The 18554-nt window shown below is 41.1% G+C and overlaps 2 protein-coding genes across 13 annotated transcripts in view; one reads left to right on the top strand and one right to left on the bottom strand.

The window, feature by feature from the left end:
• Window positions 1–253: 253 nt before the first annotated feature.
• LOC138976720 (transmembrane emp24 domain-containing protein 2-like) lies at window positions 254–5472 on the bottom strand. The gene is made up of 4 exons (XM_070349591.1): window positions 5193–5472; window positions 4279–4477; window positions 2049–2156; window positions 254–1710 (listed from the first exon to the last, which is right to left on the bottom strand). Exons 1-4 carry the CDS (start codon window positions 5385–5387, stop codon window positions 1586–1588), a joined length of 627 nt encoding a protein of 208 aa, XP_070205692.1. The 5' UTR covers window positions 5388–5472; the 3' UTR covers window positions 254–1585.
• Window positions 5473–5928: 456 nt separating this feature from the next.
• LOC138976723 (RILP-like protein 1) overlaps window positions 5929–18554 on the top strand; it is a 27620-nt gene continuing 14994 nt past the window's right edge. For 2 of the 12 annotated variants that reach the window (XM_070349599.1, XM_070349600.1), the window contains exons 1-8: window positions 5930–6382; window positions 9356–9506; window positions 10700–10818; window positions 11452–11688; window positions 13071–13212; window positions 14332–14485; window positions 17309–17344; window positions 17727–17753. In XM_070349599.1, coding sequence (XP_070205700.1) covers window positions 6074–6382; window positions 9356–9506; window positions 10700–10818; window positions 11452–11688; window positions 13071–13212; window positions 14332–14485; window positions 17309–17344; window positions 17727–17753 — 1175 coding nt within the window. In that variant the 5' untranslated portion in view covers window positions 5930–6073. Of the gene's footprint in view, window positions 6383–9355; window positions 9507–10699; window positions 10819–11451; window positions 11689–13070; window positions 13213–14331; window positions 14486–17308; window positions 17345–17726; window positions 17754–18554 lie in introns of all 12 variants that reach the window. The other 10 variants (XM_070349601.1, XM_070349603.1, XM_070349604.1 and 7 more) reach the window with 8 other exon arrangements.

Below are 18554 nucleotides of genomic sequence, written 5' to 3'. Positions count from 1 at the left end.
AAAAAAATGTGTGATTGTTAGGGTATTGTTGCAAAGGAAGACAAGTACAGAATCATTTCTGGATGTGCTATGTAAGTTTTCATCATCATTCTTTAGTATGTTGTTGCAAAATGAAAAAAAGGCTTGAGATCCATAGAATATGTGCTTGTGATAGGATGCATAATTATGTTGTTCACATGTTCTCAACGTTTGTTTGAATGTAGATATATTTTTTCTGTCGACACAACTGCAATCAGATGAGACAGACAAGGACTAACCTTTCAAAATTTAATACATTCCAGTCAGCAAAAAACAAATTTACATTTCATACACAGAGAACATTCCTCAAAAATGTGCACCCTTACATTTGCATTCACACATAAATAGTCCATCTTTCTTCAGGCATATAAAAAAAACCAAAGAGCAGCTTCTAATGAAAAAGCTGTACTAGTGATCCCTTTACGAAATTTAAAAAGCTGCAGGGCATAAGATTGAGCTAAAACATAAGAAAACAAAAATCATATTACCTGTTGTTACATACTTTTCATAATTTCAAGGAGCAAATACTCTCATATAAGTTATAACTGCTATTCTAAAGCACAGTTCAGTGAAACTTACTTGAATCGTGATAATTGACAGAAATGAAATGCATCCTTTGACCACTACCCTGTTAGAGACACTTACATCAAGACCTCATGAAACATACAATTCTGCAGAACTCACTCCATTCAAAATGCACACACAAAAGCAAAGTTATAACGGTGTGTTAACAGAAGATGCACGTTTTCCTTGCAGACACACAATCGCAACAACTACCATACACATTCAGTCAGTCCCAACGAGATAAGACAAAAACTCAACCATGGCAACATTTCAAAACACAACTAAATCTCTTTGGAAACAAAGACCAAAGAAAACAATCTGAACAGATTTGGGAAAAAACAGAGGAAGTTACAAGAAAAATCCGCATATTACAGTTACAAGAACATGTAAATCATCCCATTTACCACCTCAATTACCATAAGTTTCAGAAAAACTAAACAAGAAATGCATCAGTATCTGTGATGAGAGGACACCTCCCAGTAAATTGAGTAATCATAAATTACTTGTTCTATTGTGCAATGGTCAATTAACTAGACTACGGCAGGGATCACATTTTGGAATCTATGACCGCAGTATTTTTCCAGTGCAAACACAAAACTTAATCAGTAACTCACTAACTGGAAAGATCTTTTGACTGATAGTGATACTGTATTTTGACAGATTTTTCCACAAATATCACATAACTAAAGCGTGCTCTAACTTGCTTTGAATGTTTGCAATGACAGATTGGCTGGGACAATTCCTACATGTTCTGCTGAAGAACTAATTGCTTTGAAATGGGCTTTTGCCATCCCTCACTAAAATATTTGAGCTATTAAAAGACACCTGTAACATAGAGATAATGTAGTTTAGAGGGGGGTGGTATTTCACCACAGGTACCACTGTCACTAAAACAATTTATCTTTCCCATTTAACCTGAACACAAAGAGTCCTTAACAAAAATCAGAATGAAAGAACAAGTAATGTGGATGGAGACGAAACTGATGACAGAAACGGTGAGACGCTAAACAACTCGGCGGACCTCGAAGAATCGCTTGAGGTAGTAGACCTGTCCCAGAGACATGGCCACAAGCACCAAGGCCTCGAAGAACGCCCACAGCACCACTCGTGAATTGGTGTTATCGTTGACTGAAACAAAATTCACAATATTTATTGCACTCATTATCAGATTTCAACAGACCAACACAGTAACTGATGGTAACAGGTTTTCACGTGACCCCCCCCCCCCCCCCCCCCCATAGTTTTAGGCAGACATATTCTGCTTACTGTGGGATGCATACTGGGTACTTTTGTTTTTCTATACCCTACCAAAGTCGGACATGGAATTCAGGGTTGTTTTCAAATTTACCTATTTCATGTAACCCTAGGGTGGGGGGGGGGGGGGGGGGGGGGGGGGGGTTTAGCTACCGGAAAAACTTATTTTTATTTCTAGGCCTCACAGCCTTCAGATTAACTGAGAAACTCACTTGATCTGTGAATACGTTCTCTGACTTCCATGTACTCCTGTTCGTGCTTGGCTCCGGTCAGGGCGGTGGACAGCTCGTTCACCATCTCTGCCAGCTTCGTGTGGCTTGCTGTGTGGACAAAGAATGCATACAGAGATTACTACTACCACTGCACACACACCATTCTTTCTTTCTTTATTTCTTTGGTGTTTAACGTCGTTTTCAACCATTCAAGGTTATATCGCGACGGGCACACACCATTCAATAACATGATAAAAAATTTGAACGTAACGTTTTGTTATAAATATAAGATTCCAATAACATATATCTTTCTCCTTTTTTTATTCTTGATAACATGATACAATGGCAAATTCAAAGCTAAACAGCATATTGTACCATCTAGCTTTAGATAATGTCTTTTCTACCCTCTTTGATCATATGTTCCATCCGAATTTGGTTGAGGCGGTCAAATGACCCATAGTCTTTTCCTCCCCGACATGACCTTAAAATTGATGAGGGTCAACACGAATTTGAACATGTCTGAAGGTCATCAAACTGCAGAAGTGTGCGTAGTTTTAAAGCTCTAGCTTCAAATTCAATAGAATACAAGACAACATCAACATTTACATTAATATAATAGTGTTTGTCTATGGACACTGACACTGCACATTAAATTACTGAGACTCTCCTGATTGCTCAGGCGAGTCAAAAATACAGGTCCACACTTCTTGGTTAATGGGCTGAAACTCCCAGCTTTTACCCTGCCATACACCGCTTTCGGGGGAAGCATGTTGGGTAGTTTTGTGTTTCTATAAGGCAAAAAAAAAAAAAAAGGTCTGTTTACGGTAACCCGACCGACCCTAGTTTTTAGGCCCGACCCTAACCTTTTTTTGGATCGTCTGAAAAAAAGAAAAAAAATGCATCCAAAATAGAGCTGTTTGCGCTCAAACAGCAGACGACAGAAGGGAGGTAAGCTCAAAGTACTGTTTATATTATGTTGGGCAAAAACAGGGATTGATGAGAAGAAATGAACTGTGAAACATCATAGAGAGGGGAGAAGAAAAAAAAAGAAAAAAAAAAAGCCGACCTACCGACCCTATTTTTTCACCCTATGTTACCGTAAACAAACCTTTTTTTTTTTTGGCCTAACCCACCGAACTCTGACATGGGTTACACTTACAGCAGGGGCTCACATCCATGAATGGTGGCATAGGACAAATGTCCTGGACAATGCAAAAGGGATAGGACATTTGTCCTGAACAAAAATAAATCAATAGACTTTTTTTTCGCAACAAAACGTAAATTTAATTAAACTTGACTAGTTTCTTGTCGCAAAGGTAACTTTCTAGAGCGACGGTTTCATCTGGCTCTGGCTGCTCAGGGAGGGAGCTCAGTTTCAGTGGTACTAGCCGCTGATGAGGGCAGAGATTTGATGTACAAACGCTTCTGGTCTTTTTCTGGCAACATTTTTTGTTGCGACCCTTTGAAGCTCTTCTCTATAAAAAGCACACAAAGTCTCCCCAAGTTTCGTCTGCTTGGAGAGACACATCGCTTCGCAAAACATCGATAAAATAGCAAATTACATTTTTGTAAATTGGAAAGTACTGCCAATATCCGGATCAAATGAAAGCATAATCGGAAAATGACCACTTTGTGACAAAAACAAAAGGACATGTGTCCTCTTGCATGAAAAATGTATAGGACGTTTGGAAATAATATCCGTGTATGTCCTGATGTGGATGCGAGCCCCTGTTATAGGATCTTTTTCGTGTGCACTTGGTCTTGTGCTTGTGTGTACACACACAAAGGGGGATAAGGCACTAGCAGGTCTGCACATAAGCTGACCTGGGAGATCAGAAAAATCTCCACCCTTAACCAACCAGGCGGCCGGGATTTGAACCCACAACTTTCTGCTTAGGCCTAAAAAAAAAATAGGTGTGGTTACGGTAACCCGACCTACCCTATTTTTAGGGGCCGATCCTATAACTTTTTATTACATTTGTCAAAAAAACAAAAAAAAACAGTGCAAAAAACGCAATGAAAGCGAAAGCGCCCGAGTCGCACACTTATTTCCCTGTCAAATAGGTTTAATTTGTACACATTAGAAAAAAAAGTTAAAAAAAAAAAAAAAGTGATTGCCTACCTACCTACCCTATTTTTTTTTGGCTATGTTACCGTAACCACACCTTTTTTTTTTTTGGCCTTAGGAGGCCGGCATCTTATGCACAGCACACCAGCCCAGGATACTGACCATCACCGTCCATGTCTCCCTGCTGGTCCTTGGGTTTCTCCCCGATGTCCACGGTGAACATGACGATCTTGGGCGTCATGGTGGACATCTGGTTGCTGAAGCAGTACTTGTAAACGCCGTCCATGTGTGCTGCGAACGTGTACTTGCCATTGGACTCCCGGTCACCCTGGTGGATGATCTTTCCATCAGGACCATAAATCTGGAGATGGGAAAGAGTGGTGAATAAATGAGTTATTAAACTTAAGAAGTGCATTACATTTTTTACACACTAAAATAACACTTAAAACTCTGATGTTACAATGCAGTGGGCATAATAAAAGGAGATTTGAGGATGAAAGTTGCTTGTTCATTTCAATGATTCTCAATCTTATTCTCTCAGGTGCCAGGAGACTGTTTCCACATAATTTCATTAACTTGTCTCATTTACTGACTCTTGTACTTGTAACACATTTTTAATTGTAAAGAGATTAGGGTGCATACACATTCATGCCTAAGGGATTCTTAAATTAGATGCAAATGTACAGATGTAAATAATTAACAAAACATGTAAAAAAGAAAGTTCTTTAAAAGGAGGAGTCTTAAAGGGGGGGGGGGGGGGGGCAGTCTTTAACGCTGGGTTGCACAATCATTGTTTCTATCGATTAATATGACCAAACCAGTTGAGAAACAGGTATTTATCAATCTTTCCTTGGTGACTACTTCAAATTGAACTAGAGTATTATAATATTAAGCTTTCATATAGATCTGCAAGATTGTGACGCTGAACTCCCACGGCCACACAAGCAACAACATGCACAAACGGGGAAAGGGTAGCAGACAATATTTGTGGCACCTAAAGTACCGCTGCGAAAGGTGCAGTTGGTACTTCTGTATGGCTGAAAAGTAATTCTCATCTTAAAAACTCGCAAACTCACTTTAACGTCGATGTCCAAGAAACCCCCTTCTGCAACTTCGAACATCAAACTCATTTTTGTGCCAGACGTGACTTTGTCGAAGAAACATTCTTCGGCGTGGGCATCGATGTGAATGAAGTACGCCGAACAGTATCCAACACACAATAGTGATATTACAGCAGCGACTAAGCTTGACTGTATCGTCATTTTGATCATACTAGCAGACGGACACGTGAAAATCTACAAAGTTTGTCGGCAAGCGATGCCACGTAAGGGTAAAGTTGTAATGCGCATGCGCTGTGTAGGATCGCAGAAGTTTCCATGTTTAAAAAAGCTGGATAAGGTAAAGATATTGGTGCTCACCGCTGAAAGCATTTTTGGATTAAAATACAATTTTAAATGTGCTTACGTCGAGAATATGACTAAACATTTAATCTTGTTTGCCTTAATAAAGCACTGCAAAATTAAAAGGATGAAAAAAACCATATAGTTGATTCTGCTCTCTGCTTTTTGTCGAAGATCTGCCTAATGTCAAATCCATGTTTTATCCGTAATGACACAACCATTTGTTTCATCCGTAATGATGTGCACAGTAAATATTATTGTAGAAAAAAATCTTGAAAATAATTTAGCATTATCTGCTTCATTTGTCGTAAAATATTTGCACATTGACATCAGAGCTTTAACTGCATGTATTTTTTGGTGAGAATTTTTCATAATAAATTCTTTAGAGTACCGGAAGTTTACTCTGAGCTACGTTGTGACGTAAATATCACGAGTGGGAGTCCCCGTATGAGATCCAAAAACAGTCCATCGATCCGTCTCGCGACTGGAACTGATGATTCTGACTCACACGCGCAATCCTTTCCCTGACATGGAAGCTGCCAGACACTCCATTTTCAATGGATTCTCGACGTTGCCTTTATAATGCGCAAATCATGGCTACAGAAGTGTTTCAAGACGTCACAGTGACTGACGTCTATGATCAGGCAGCAGGGATCGCTCGAGAATTTGACAAACTGATCCACAATTATGGCAATGATGCCGTTACGGAGCTTATGCCCAAAGTTATTCGTGCTCTTGAGCAGTTGGAGTCCCTTGCGTCACGTTTTGAAAAGGACAATGAAGAGATTGCACAGTTGAGATCCACCGTTGAGAAGTTGGAATCTGAGAAAGCTGGCAAGGCTCAAGAGAGAGCAAAGTTCGAACAGGTAAAGAAAGAGTATAACCCAGGTTTCGTTTTGATCAATGGATTTTGATGTTTGTATCAGAACGTAAAGCCTGCAGTGACAGGAAGAGAACCATATTCTTGAGAGATAATCAGTTTCAGTGGTTATGGCTGAAAGCTGTCCGTATGGCGTGTTGTGTGACGTTTTGGTCAATGAAACTGAGACATTGACTGATTGAGTTTGACTGATTGAGGGCATTAAATGATTAATAGCCGTGATGACCAAGCAGCATGAGACCCTGTGACTTACCTTATGACTGATGATATGATATTTATCTTGCTGGATTTTAAGTATTGAGGTGTCTTGCTACTGCTAGTGTATATCAAACTATCAAACTATCATACTAGTACACCAACTGACCTATTCAATTTCAATGCTGAAACAGTGAAACAAAGTTTCTTTCACTGTGTTGACAAAGTGTGTAAACTGTGTAAGAATTTTATATTGACATTTTTTCAGCAAAACATACAGTGATAGTGATACACAGTGCATACAGACATATAGGGGACATTTTTTTATTGAAAGAATGCTCGTCTGCCCTAAAGATGAAAAAGAAGATCGTCTATTCATACATGTCTTGAATGTGGTTATTAATGACACGCACAGCATATTGCTTCCTTGAAATGACTGGTGGTAGGGTTAAGTGAGTGGATACTGGGGATTTCCTGTACAGTTTTAAAATACTGATAACTCTTCTTCTTGCTGGCTGGTTTTATTTTTTATTTTTAACTTTTAAAGTTTTCTTGTTAATACTTAAACAAGGAAGATGATATCTATATCTATATATACGGCTTGTGTGTGTCTGTCTGTCACTTCGCGATGCACGGCCAAAGTTCTCGATGGATCTGCTTCAAATTTGGTGGGCATATTCAGGTAGACCCCGGACACAATCTGGTTGATGAAAATTTTCAACACGTGCTCTAAGCGCGGCGCGGTGAACCGATTTTGGTTTTTCTGTAGATCCATTCCCAGTAACTCTTCCTTATCTTCTCCAGTGTTTTGCGCGTTTATCTCCCTTCCTTCGTGTGGCGTCAATCACGTCAACACGTGCTCTAAGCCGGCGAACCGCCACGCTGCATACTCCGTCTCGCGATCCACCCGGTGAAGCGGGTAATCATCTAGTGTATCATATGCTAAGCGCAATGTGTTTGGAATTTCTGAAGCTGACACATCTGGTAGTGCAGAGATACATACAGTTGCTATATATATATAGAAGTAGACTAGTTTTTTTTCCGCAGAAACAGCCACAAAAGCTATGGCAAATTTTGTGGTGTTTGGGGCAAATGTTAGTGTTACTTTTCTCCCAGGATGAAAAACATCAACAGTTCCAGTAGAGTAGTAGCAGTACTACGAGAGTAGTGCTGACGTCAAACAACATTCCTGTAGGGAAAACTGATAGTGATATCACTGATATAGTGTTACTTCCCACCATTGAGACAGTAATCATGAGTAATGTCACAGCTGAGAGCCAGACTATCTGTCATATGACCAGTTATTGATTCTCCAGTCAGAATGTAATCAAGTTTCAGGTATGTCTGCTTGTTTTGTCTTGTGTCGCTGTCGGTGTCAGTGAATGGGCCATAATACATGATGTATGACTATGAATGTGTTTGTGACATTGTATGCCAGTTGTCACTTTCTCTTAGGTGTGTGAGCGTAACTGTCAATGTGTGTGGGTGTGTGTGTTCCTGTACCACCGTTGTCCAAGAAAAATTAGTTGGACGGCATACTATGCATCTCTGTAGAAAATTTATCAAATAACCAAAGGAAAGTAATCGCTCTTTATGCATACGACATTTTTTTTTGAGGATGAAAGTCGCTTGTTCATTTCAATGCTTGTTATTCTCTCAGGTGCCAGGAGAAAAGGTTCCGTACAACTCTCGCTTACTCTATTACACATGTCGTATGCATAAAGAGTGATTACTTCCCTTCGGTTATTTGATATCTTAACATCGCTCTGCCTCATTCTGTTTAAGATTGTAGCAAATTTAGTCACATTCGACAATAGAGAAATTCTGGAATTAATAACTCTGTCAGTGTCAGGTTTGTATGGGTTGTACCGTTGGTACTAATAGTGTGAATACTCTTGCTTTTATTTTAGTGAGGCAAGCTTTGTACACATGCTCTCTCAGTCTCTGTCCATATGTTTCTGAAACATCCCTCGCTTAAGTTACTGGTCTATAACAGTATAAGTATAATGTCACGTGGGAAAGTTTGACTCACTAAAAGCAAGAGTATTCACCTTTTCACAACCCACACAAGCCCGACAGACTTATTTCTGAAACAGCATCTATTCTGTTGATAGAAGGCTCATGCTGGAACTGGAAGCAGAAAGTAGTATAACTATAAGGGGGATAATCCTGGTTGCAATAACCTGACTGCCTTTTTTATGTGCTACTCACTCTATGGAGAAGAAGCAAACAACTACATTAGGGTTGGAGGGGTTACTGAAAAAGAAAAACAATGCAACTAACATCATTGGATGGGGGACATTTAGTTTTTTTTCTTAGTATGATTTTTCTTAAACAACTGCTGTCTTGTTCTTTCTTTTTTTTTCCCCTTCCTTACTTAATTGAAATAAATATGGCGGAGACCAGACAAACAAACATAACTTTTCTGTTTGTTATTCACGCAAGTTATTGTGTACTCAGACCTTTTATTCCTCTTCATGTAAGACCATTGGAAAATAAACAAGAAAATGAAGAATTTAATTTTCCTCTCATTTGTGCATTGTAAACAACTTTCAGAAGTTTCTCCTCACTGCCATAATGCACAATTGCGGCAGTCCTGTGACGGGAGGAATTTTTTTTTCTTGACTGATTGGTTTGCAAAATAACTGATTGATTCATGGCTGAGTCAGTCAATGGACCTCTAGCGAACAAAATCCAAGCCAATCCCTGTAGTGGAACGCGATATAGGGGCATTCCCCTAAAATATCACCGGTCCATATTTCAGGAACTAGAGGTGATCGAGGACAACTGGCAGTCGGAAGTGAAGGAGCTGCTGGGCGTGGTGAGCAAGCTGCAGGATGAGAACAAGCGACTCAGGGAATCCCTGCAGAACGAGAAGCATGAGGTGGAGGAGAAAGTGTCCGCCAAGTACAGGGGTAAGACTAAGAGCTAGCAAAGACTTTTTTGGGGTGTATTTTTCCATTTTTACCAGGTTCATCATTGTGGGGAGTTTTTTCTCCAGTGGTACCTGCTTTGACCATTGGGATCAGTTAAAAGTGTCGAGGGGACCCCAGAAAGTGTCCTTTCATTGGAGGTGTCCACTCCTGAGAGGAGCCTCACATCGCAGGTACCACTGTGATAACAATTTAACATGCATCCATCCACTCATGATTTCCTTCAGGCTTTACTCTCTCACCACATGTCCAGTGGACCCCCCTTCAGGCCCCCGAAATGTGATTGTGAGAGAATCGAGTCTCAAAAAAGAGGGAGTCTTTAAATGGGGGTCATTTTATAGAGGTTACTGAAAGACTGAAAAACAACGGTCTTGAAAAGAAGAGGGTCTTAAATGGGGGGGGGGGGGGGGGGGTCCACTGTGGTACTTTTTATCATTCGCAGCATATTACATGTACTCTATAAGTTAGTGTCTTCCATCTTATCTTGCACTGTTGTGTCGGGTCGTTGTGTTCAAAGTGAAGACAAGTCTTCTTGGGGGGGGGGGGGGGGGGGGGGGGGAGAGATTATTGATCATATTGTCTGTCAGATGAGCTTGTTAATGTCCATGCATGGTATTATATTATTCATGTTTCTGACATTGCTTGGTCTTGAGCGTTCGTGTGAGGGAGTAAAGGGGTTGGACAGAAGACACAGGATTGATTAAAAGTGGAAGATGTATACCTTCTTTGCGAATTAGTCTGTGATGGTCAGGAGAAAATTAGTCTTTAAAAAGAGGGGTCTGGAAATGGGGGTGACTTGACGGAGGTTATGAAAAGAAAGGCAGAGAACGCATGGTTTATGGGGGGAGGGGAGGAGGGACTTGAATGAACGGGTCTTGACAGATGAGTTCCATTGTAATATCGGTTGATGTTTGTGTGTGCAGAGAGTGAGGAGCAGGAAATCAGATGAGTTCCATTGTAATATCGGTTGATGTTTGTGTGTGCAGAGAGTGAGGAGCAGGAAATCAGATGAGTTCCATTGTAATATCGGTTGATGTTTATGTGTGCAGAGAGTGAGGAGCAGGAAATCAGATGAGTTCCATTGTAATATCGGTTGATGTTTATGTGTGCAGAGAGTGAGGAGCAGGAAATCAGATGAGTTCCATTGTAATATCGGTTGATGTTTGTGTGTGCAGAGAGTGAGGAGCAGGAAATCAAAGTGCTGACCAAGCTGAAAGAGACGGTGGACAAACAGAGGGAGGATCTGCGTTCAGTCAAGCGTGAATTCACCCAGAAAACTGTCGACTGTGAAGCAGTGAGTCCTTGTTTTCTTTTTGTCTGTATGTGTTCGTTTTGTAAACAATTTGAAATACTTATAGGCATGAGCCTTTTTTTTCCGGTTGGCATATTTTTGCCATTTTCAAAGCTCAAATGATTCTTCCAGAGACCTGGTTGTACGATTTTCTGTCATTGTTTCAAACAATTATCCAAGATGGCATACTTTCATGTTTCTTTACAATCATGCCTGAACTATTGTGGGTTGAAAGGTGAAAGAGTGACACAAACATTGAAACATGTTAGGGCGTCAGTGATAATTTATAAGTATAATTGAAATGCTATGTACACCCGATCCATTTACCCTGTAGTGGGACGACAGCCCTAGTAATTAGTCCCACGGTGCAGGAGTAAAGACACCAGAAGACTTTTGAGTTGAAATGTCTGTTGTCTGTTTGTGAGACTGTACCTCTGCTTACTCTTCAAACTGAACTTTGTTGTTATGTTTATGCATTCATGGGCTAGTTCAAAAGTGAAAATCGGTAGCATCAATCTGTGACTGTTAGTGTTACAGACTGCTACTGATTTTCAGTTTTGAACCAAACACACCCCAGCGCTCCCTTAACGCATTCCTCAGTTCTCATGTCTAGTAACATCACTGTGTTCTTTGCAGCTTCAAGCACAGCTGGAGCAGATAGCCAAAGTGAACGGTGATCTTCGGCGTAAGAACAACACCCACAAGAAGCAGGCCAGAGTCTTGCTGGACGAAAAAGCCGAACTGGAGATCGCGCTGCGAGACAAGGACGTGCAGGTGGAGAAGGTCAAGGTCATGATCGATGAACAGGAGAAGTTCGAGGAGCAGCGGGCGGCAGTCAGGGCGGCCATTGCCGAGCAGAGAAAGAGTGAAGATGTAAGATTACCTGCTCTGACATATCTTACTATTACGGTGGAACACCCCCCTTTTAAGATCTTGCATTTTTAGCTTGTCTGTTTATAATGTCTGTAAATGTATCTCCATTTGGAGACTCCCTCCTTTTCTAAGGTTTTTGATAGGTCTTGAAAAGGGGTTCCCACTGTATCACTATTCGTTAGAGTCGTTTTTTGTTATTGACTTTTTTAATTTATTTAATGTACTGTTTGTTTTGAAACATTTTAGCTGCTTGTCATTTTTATATTTAGTCAAGTTTTGACTAAATATTTTAACATCGAGGGGGAATCGAAACGAGGGTCGTGGTGTATGTGCGTGTGTCTGTCTGTCTGTGTGTGTGTGTGTGTAGAGCGATTCAGACTAAACTACTGGACCGATCTTTATGAAATTTGACATGAGAGTTCCTGGGTATGAAATCCCCGAACGTTTTTTTCATTTTTTTGATAAATGTCTTTGATGACGTCATATCCGGCTTTTCGTGAAAGTTGAGGCGGCACTGTCACGCCCTCATTTTTCAACCAAATTGGTTGAAATTTTGGTCAAGTAATCTTCGACGAAGCCCGGGGTTCGGTATTGCATTTCAGCTTGGTGGCTTAAAAATTAATTAATGACTTTGGTCATTAAAAATCGGAAAATTGTAAAAAAAAAATAAAAATTTATAAAACGATCCAAATTTACGTTTATCTTATTCTCCATCATTTGCTGATTCCAAAAACATATAAATATGTTATATTCGGATTAAAAACAAGCTCTGAAAATTAAATATATAAAAATTATTATCAAAATTAAATGTTCCAAATCAATTTAAAAACACTTTCATCTTATTCCTTGTCGGTTCCTGATTCCAAAAACATATAGATATGATATGTTTGGATTAAAAACACGCTCAGAAACTTAAAACAAAGAGAGGTACAGAAAAGCGTGCTATCCTTCTTAGCGCAACTACTACCCCGCTCTTCTTGTCAATTTCACTGCCTTTGCCATGAGCGGTGGACTGACGATGCTACGAGTATACGGTCTTGCTGAAAAATGGCAGCTACTTGACTAAATATTGTATTTTCGCCTTACGCGACTTGTTATTCATTTTAGTCTCCTGGGCCAGTATGCAGGAGTGGAATTAAGACGGGTTTAGTCCGAGATAAACTGCATTGAGGGTACAGTGTATCCCAGTCTTATTTCTCTAACCTCAACTCTTACATACAGCCTCTGAGCTCTACAGTCCCACATGGATGATGGAGGATTAGTTTATTAAAATAGCATACAAACAATAAACTACTCGATGTATTTTTCTATTTTTATAAATATTTATTTCTCTGTCTACTTCTGCACATTCTAAGTTTATCTGTTCTGATCTGTGATTGCAGCATCCAGAGGAAGACGAGCAGTCAGCGCAGGACGGCGTTGCCACGGAAACACCCACGGTGGCGGCAGAGACGGGGACGGAAGATGGACCGAGGCCAGAGAACGACAGCAGTTCAGACACCGCCAGCACCCCCACTTCCCCAGGTGGGTTTTGCTCTCAATCCTGCTGGCTATTTTCACACACAGGCACATTGAACATGTCTTTGAAGACCTCTCCAGATTTGAGAGAACATTGCGCTTTTAAAATGGAGGGAGTCCTCAAATGAAGATAAATGTACTTAGGTTATGAACAGAAAATCTGAAGAAAAAAAGCAGTGTCTAAAAAGGGGAGGAGCAACTTAAAATGGGGGGGGGGGGGGGGGGGGTCCCCCACTTTATGGTTTTGACAGGTCCTGGCTTGCACTGAAGAAAGGAACTTGTCATTCTCATGATAAAGGGGTCCTGTTGACCAGTAATTTACCAAAAAGGTTCTGAAAATAAAAAGTGCAATTGGTCATAAATTTTTTTGGTGTGGTATAGTTTTTTGTATACTAAAACAGTCGGGAGTTTTCTGCCCTACTTCCCCGAATTTGCTGTTCCCCTCACGTGACTAAAGTTATTTCTGAAAATCATCTATTGATTGGTTGCCTCATTAAGCTTTGGCGCTGGGGATAGAAAGTAAAGAGTGTGTTGAGATGAGTGTAAAGAGTGTGTTGAGATGAGTGTAAAGAGTGTGTTGAGATGAGTGTAAAGAGTGTGTTGAGATGAGTGTAAAGAGTGTGTTGAGTTGAGTGTAAAGAGTGTTGAGATGAGTGTAAAGAGTGTGTAGAGATGAGTGTAAAGAGTGTGTTGAGATGAGTGTAAAGAGTGTGTTGAGATGAGTGTAAAGAGTGTGTTGAGATGAGTGTAAAGAGTGTGTTGAGATGAGTGTAAAGAGTGTGTTGAGATGAGTGTAAAGAGTGTGTTGAGTTGAGTGTAAAGAGTGTGTTGATATGAGTGTAAAGAGTGTGTTGAGATGAGTGTAAAGAGTGTGTTGAGTTGAGTGTAAAGAGTGTGTTGAGATGAGTGTAAAGAGTGTGTTGAGATGAGTGTAAAGAGTGTGTTGAGTGTAAAGAGTGTGTTGAGTTGAGTGTAAAGAGTGTGTTGAGATGAGTGTAAAGAGTGTGTTGAGATGAGTGTAAAGAGTGTGTTGAGTTGAGTGTAAAGAGTGTGTTGAGTTGAGTGTAAAGAGTGTGTTGAGATGAGTGTAAAGAGTGTCTTGAGATCAGTGGTGTGTATGTCCAGGTCTGCAACTGGAGGGGAAGATGATCATCGACCTGAAGGACCCAAACCGGCCACGCTTCACGCTTCAGGAGTTGCGGCAGGTGTTGATGGAGCGTAACGAGCTCAAGACACGCTTGATCGAGGTGGAGGATGAGCTGAACCATTACCGCCCCCGGTGAGTGCACTCAGGCGTGGCGTCGTGGTTTTCAAACCCACACTTCTTGTTGTTACAGTTCTACTAACAAACTGTTGGGAGGGTGGAATAACAGACATAGTGCATTTATATAGAGCTAACCTGAAGGGTGGAATAACAGAAATAGTGCATTTCTATAGAGCTTACCTTTCAGCACTAAGCGCTTTACAATCAAGTACAGTGTTTGATTTCATTTTCATTTGAAAGGTGTCAGAGTTTTGGGACATATTGTTAGAGCTGGGAAGCTTGCGCAATCTTTTTTTTTCAAGAGGACAAATAGTGTCTGATATTATGAAAACAGAAATTGCTTTTATCAAGTAGAAGTAATCAGTTTAAGAGAAATAGCATTTTTTTGCCAAGGTGCAGCCATTTTAATTTCAATGCTTTGTGAATGAGCATTCTGCTTTGCAATGAGTCGCTTGCTACTCATTCTTGTAGATGAAGAGAAATAAGATGAGCATTTTGTGAGGAATGCTGCAATCACGGCGCACATCTCTACTTTTTGTACGTCTATTTTGTCTAATTTATGTTCAGTTTCTTGTTACACTTTTTTTCTCTCTCCTTTCGTAATCTTTTTTCATGCTTTGTAAACTTTTCATTCTTACTACTCTCATTCTAAAAATATCGATATTTTGTACATTTGGATTTAGGCAGGTGAAAATGAATGTTAGAGAGGGTGTGTGTGGGTGGGCTTGGAGAAAGGAATATGAAGGAGAAGAATTATTTGCCCGCCTTTGTATTTCTAACCAATAAAAGTTAAAACCCCTGAAGTTTGACACTGATCGATAGTCTAAGTGAACTAGTGTATCACATATCTTTTTACACAACATCGGGGGCGGCGGTCAAAAGGAAACCCAAGATCAAAATTTCAAAAACAATGTATAGCTTTGTGTCAGGAAGAATGCGATGGGGGGGGGGGGGGGGGGGGGGGGGATGACCTCTTTCTTGATGACAAGAGGAGCTAACTTTCTCTACATTCAGGGTTGCTTCCCTTCTGCATGAAAAAGCTTTGTGAAAAGATCTTTGGATATTTTCATTTGCATTTTGGATGGCATAGGAGGGAGAGCTAACACTAACAGTAAATTTACACACAAAAACAAACAAACAATTGTTTGATGATTCTCTTGTTACTTCCTCTGCTATTGCCATTCCTGCACAAAATAAGACTTTTGGATTGTGAGTGTGACCAAAGAGTGTATCCCTACGGAAAGAGGGGGCACTTCGGCCTGGAAGCGATGCCAGACCTTCCCGCATTCCAGCTAGCCGCTCCCCCTTTGACCGAGTGACTTTCTCACGCTCAGTTTTATTGCAATGGCGAGCAAGGGAAGAGGGACCTGGTGTTCAGCACCAAATTGCCAGAATTCTCGCAAAAAAAGGATTTCGTTCGTTCAAATACTGCATGAACGCCTGTGAAATAGTTTTCAGATGCTGGTAACTGTACGACCAGTGCGTTTTCTTTACAAAAACTAAATAAAACAGTCTTTTCGATAGTTATATAAGTAGCCAAAAACAAAAACAATCCGTCACTCTTCTATTCCTCCTTGCTCGGTGGGAACGTTTTCCTCGGTCAAGCCGTAACGCTGTTGTAGATTCGGCGCCGGATCTTCGCATCACTTTTGCAAGTGGCGTGAAGAAGGGAGTGCCCCCTCTTTCCGTAGGGATACACTCTTTGGTGTGACACAAATTGGCATGTTCTGAATCAGCCTATTCTCCGTAATGCTGTTACAATCCTTTGTGCATCTCAATACACTTCATGAACTAATCAGCATGTTTAACATAAACTAAAGGCTTATACTGCCAGTTGGAACTTGCTTGATTGTTGAGAAACTAAAAGCATGCCAATATTTGTCCTGTAAGCTTGAAATCATTTTGTAAAATTGAAGCAGTGGCATTTTGGCATTTGTGCATTGTCCAGAGATTATGAACTAAATATTATGAGAGGGCAGGGTCTTAATATGGAGGAAGTGTGAAATTGGGGGGTACCGGGTATTGGGGGGTGCCGGGTATTGGGGGGTACCGGGTATTGGGGAGTGCCGGGTATTGGGGAGTGCCGGGTATTGGGGGGTGCCGGGTATTGGGGGGTGCCGGGTATTGGGGGGTGCCGGGTATTGGGGGGTGCCGGGTATTGGGGGGTGCCGGGTATTGGGGGGTGCCGGGTATTGGGGGATACCGGGTATTGGGGGGTGCCGAGTATTGGGGGGTACCGGGTATTGGGGGGTGCCGGGTATTGGGGGGGTGCCGGGTATTGGGGGGTGCCGGGTATAGGGGGGTACCGGGTATTGGGGGGTGCCGGGTATTGGGGGTGCCGGGTATTGGGGGATACCGGGTATTGGGGGGTACCGGTTATTGGGGGGTGCCGGGTATTGGGGGGTGCCGGGTATTGGGGGGTGCCGGGTATTGGGGGGGTGCCGGGTATTGGGGGGTACCGGGTATTGGGGGATACCGGGTATTGGGGCTGTTCTGTCTAATTCGCGGGGTCGCTTCGAAATTTCTTTTGGTCGAATTAAACGGTAATAAAACCGTTATTTCTAATATGCTGACTGTTAGCAAATGATAACAGACATGTCTCACAAACGATATCAGCATTCGCCTAAAAGGCTCATGCTTGATATATTTTTTCTCGACATGTCTGTTATCATTTGCTAACAGTCAGCATATTGGAAATAACTCATAATATTACTTTAGCTAGCACTGGGCTCACGTTTAAGTTTGTTTTAGCTTGAGCCTTGGTTTTTGCGTTGTTGTGTGTTACGCTTGTTTGTTGTTGGTTTCTTGTTGCATATCTTTTTTTCCTTCTTTTTCAAGCGAGTCTGGGGATGAAGGCGATGAAGATGAAGACGAGTAAGTGTCATCATGTTTATTAATCAAATATGTGTGTCGTGCAATTTGTGGCAGGTAAACATAAGTGTTATCGTGTTTGTTAATTAAATATGTGTGTCGTGTTATTTGTGGCAGCATCATTGTGTGTATTTTTTTACTTATTAGTGGAAATGAAGGTAGAATTAGTAGTGTGTGTGTGTGTGTGTATATGAGAGAGAGTGTATGAGAGAGAGTGTGTGTGAGAGAGTGTGTGTGAGAGAGAGAGTGTGTGTGAGAGAGAGTGTGTGTGTGTGTGTGAGACTGAGAGAGAGTGTGTGTGTGTGCGTGCATGCTTGTATCAAGTTGGTGAGTAAGACGTAAATTTAGTGATCTACAGAGCCGACTGTATTTTGTGTCTTCAAAGGTCACCATTTTCATTCTTTTCCCGCCGGTAAGAGTTCAAGAAAAGATGTATTAGATAGAATGGAGGAAGGGCTTTCTTGCTTGTCTTAGGCAAAGCACAGCAAGGCCTAGGCTCTTCAATCGTGGCCGCCTGTTGCACTGATTTAGGCTTATCTGCTTTTGTTTGCTTTAAAGCCATATTAAAATTAAACAGATTTTTTCTTTTCTTTGTTTTCTTTGTTCATGAGTGCTCTACCTGACTTGCTTATTATGTTGTGTCTATTTTGAGGAGTAGGGTTTTGGTGCTCCCATGGGGTCGCCTTCACGCGGCGGGAGCGTTTAAACAGAGCTACCCCACCCCTTTACTTCTCTTCTTTTGTCTTATTTCTGCCTTACCAGTCCTCTCACCTATATTTCCTTCCAAGAAAACTCTCCCTACTATTCCCTGCAGTTTTCCAATTCTTTTCTTGTTGTCTTATTTCTACCTGACTGGATCCATCACCTTTATTTCACTTACCAAAAGTCTTCTTTTCCACATCCTTATTTCTCTGCACCCCGCATGTCGTAAGAGGCGACTAACGGATTCTGTTTCTCCTTTTACCCTTGTTAAGTGGTTCTTGTATAGAATATAGTCAATGTTTGTAAAGATTTTAGTCAAGCAGTATGTAAGAAATGTTTAGTCCTTTGTACTGGAAACTTGCATTCTCCCAGTAAGGTCATATATTGTACTACGTTGCAAGCCCCTGGAGCAATTTTTTGATTAGTGCTTTTGTGAACAAGAAACACTTAACAAGTGGCTCTATCCCATCTCCCCCCTTTCCCCTATCCCATCTCCCCTCTTTCCCTCGTC

The sequence above is a fragment of the Littorina saxatilis genome, linkage group LG9 (assembly GCF_037325665.1).
Source record: "Littorina saxatilis isolate snail1 linkage group LG9, US_GU_Lsax_2.0, whole genome shotgun sequence".
NCBI lineage: Eukaryota > Metazoa > Mollusca > Gastropoda > Littorinimorpha > Littorinidae > Littorina > Littorina saxatilis.
The sequence above is the reverse complement of the archived record's forward strand: the minus strand, read 5'-3'. Positions and strand labels throughout refer to the sequence as shown.

What these genes read in the sequence shown, in the direction of transcription:
- LOC138976720 (XM_070349591.1), bottom strand. Translation starts at nt 5,387, where the DNA reads ATGATCAAAATGACGATACAGTCAAGCTTAGTCGCTGCTGTAATATCA. An exon ending in TCTTGGACATCGACGTTAAA is followed by an intron (nt 4,478 to 5,192) that starts GTGAGTTTGCGA and finishes TCCCATCTCCAG; the next exon opens with ATTTATGGTCCTGATGGAAA. An exon ending in AGAACGTATTCACAGATCAA is followed by an intron (nt 1,711 to 2,048) that starts GTGAGTTTCTCA and finishes ATTTTGTTTCAG; the next exon opens with TCAACGATAACACCAATTCA.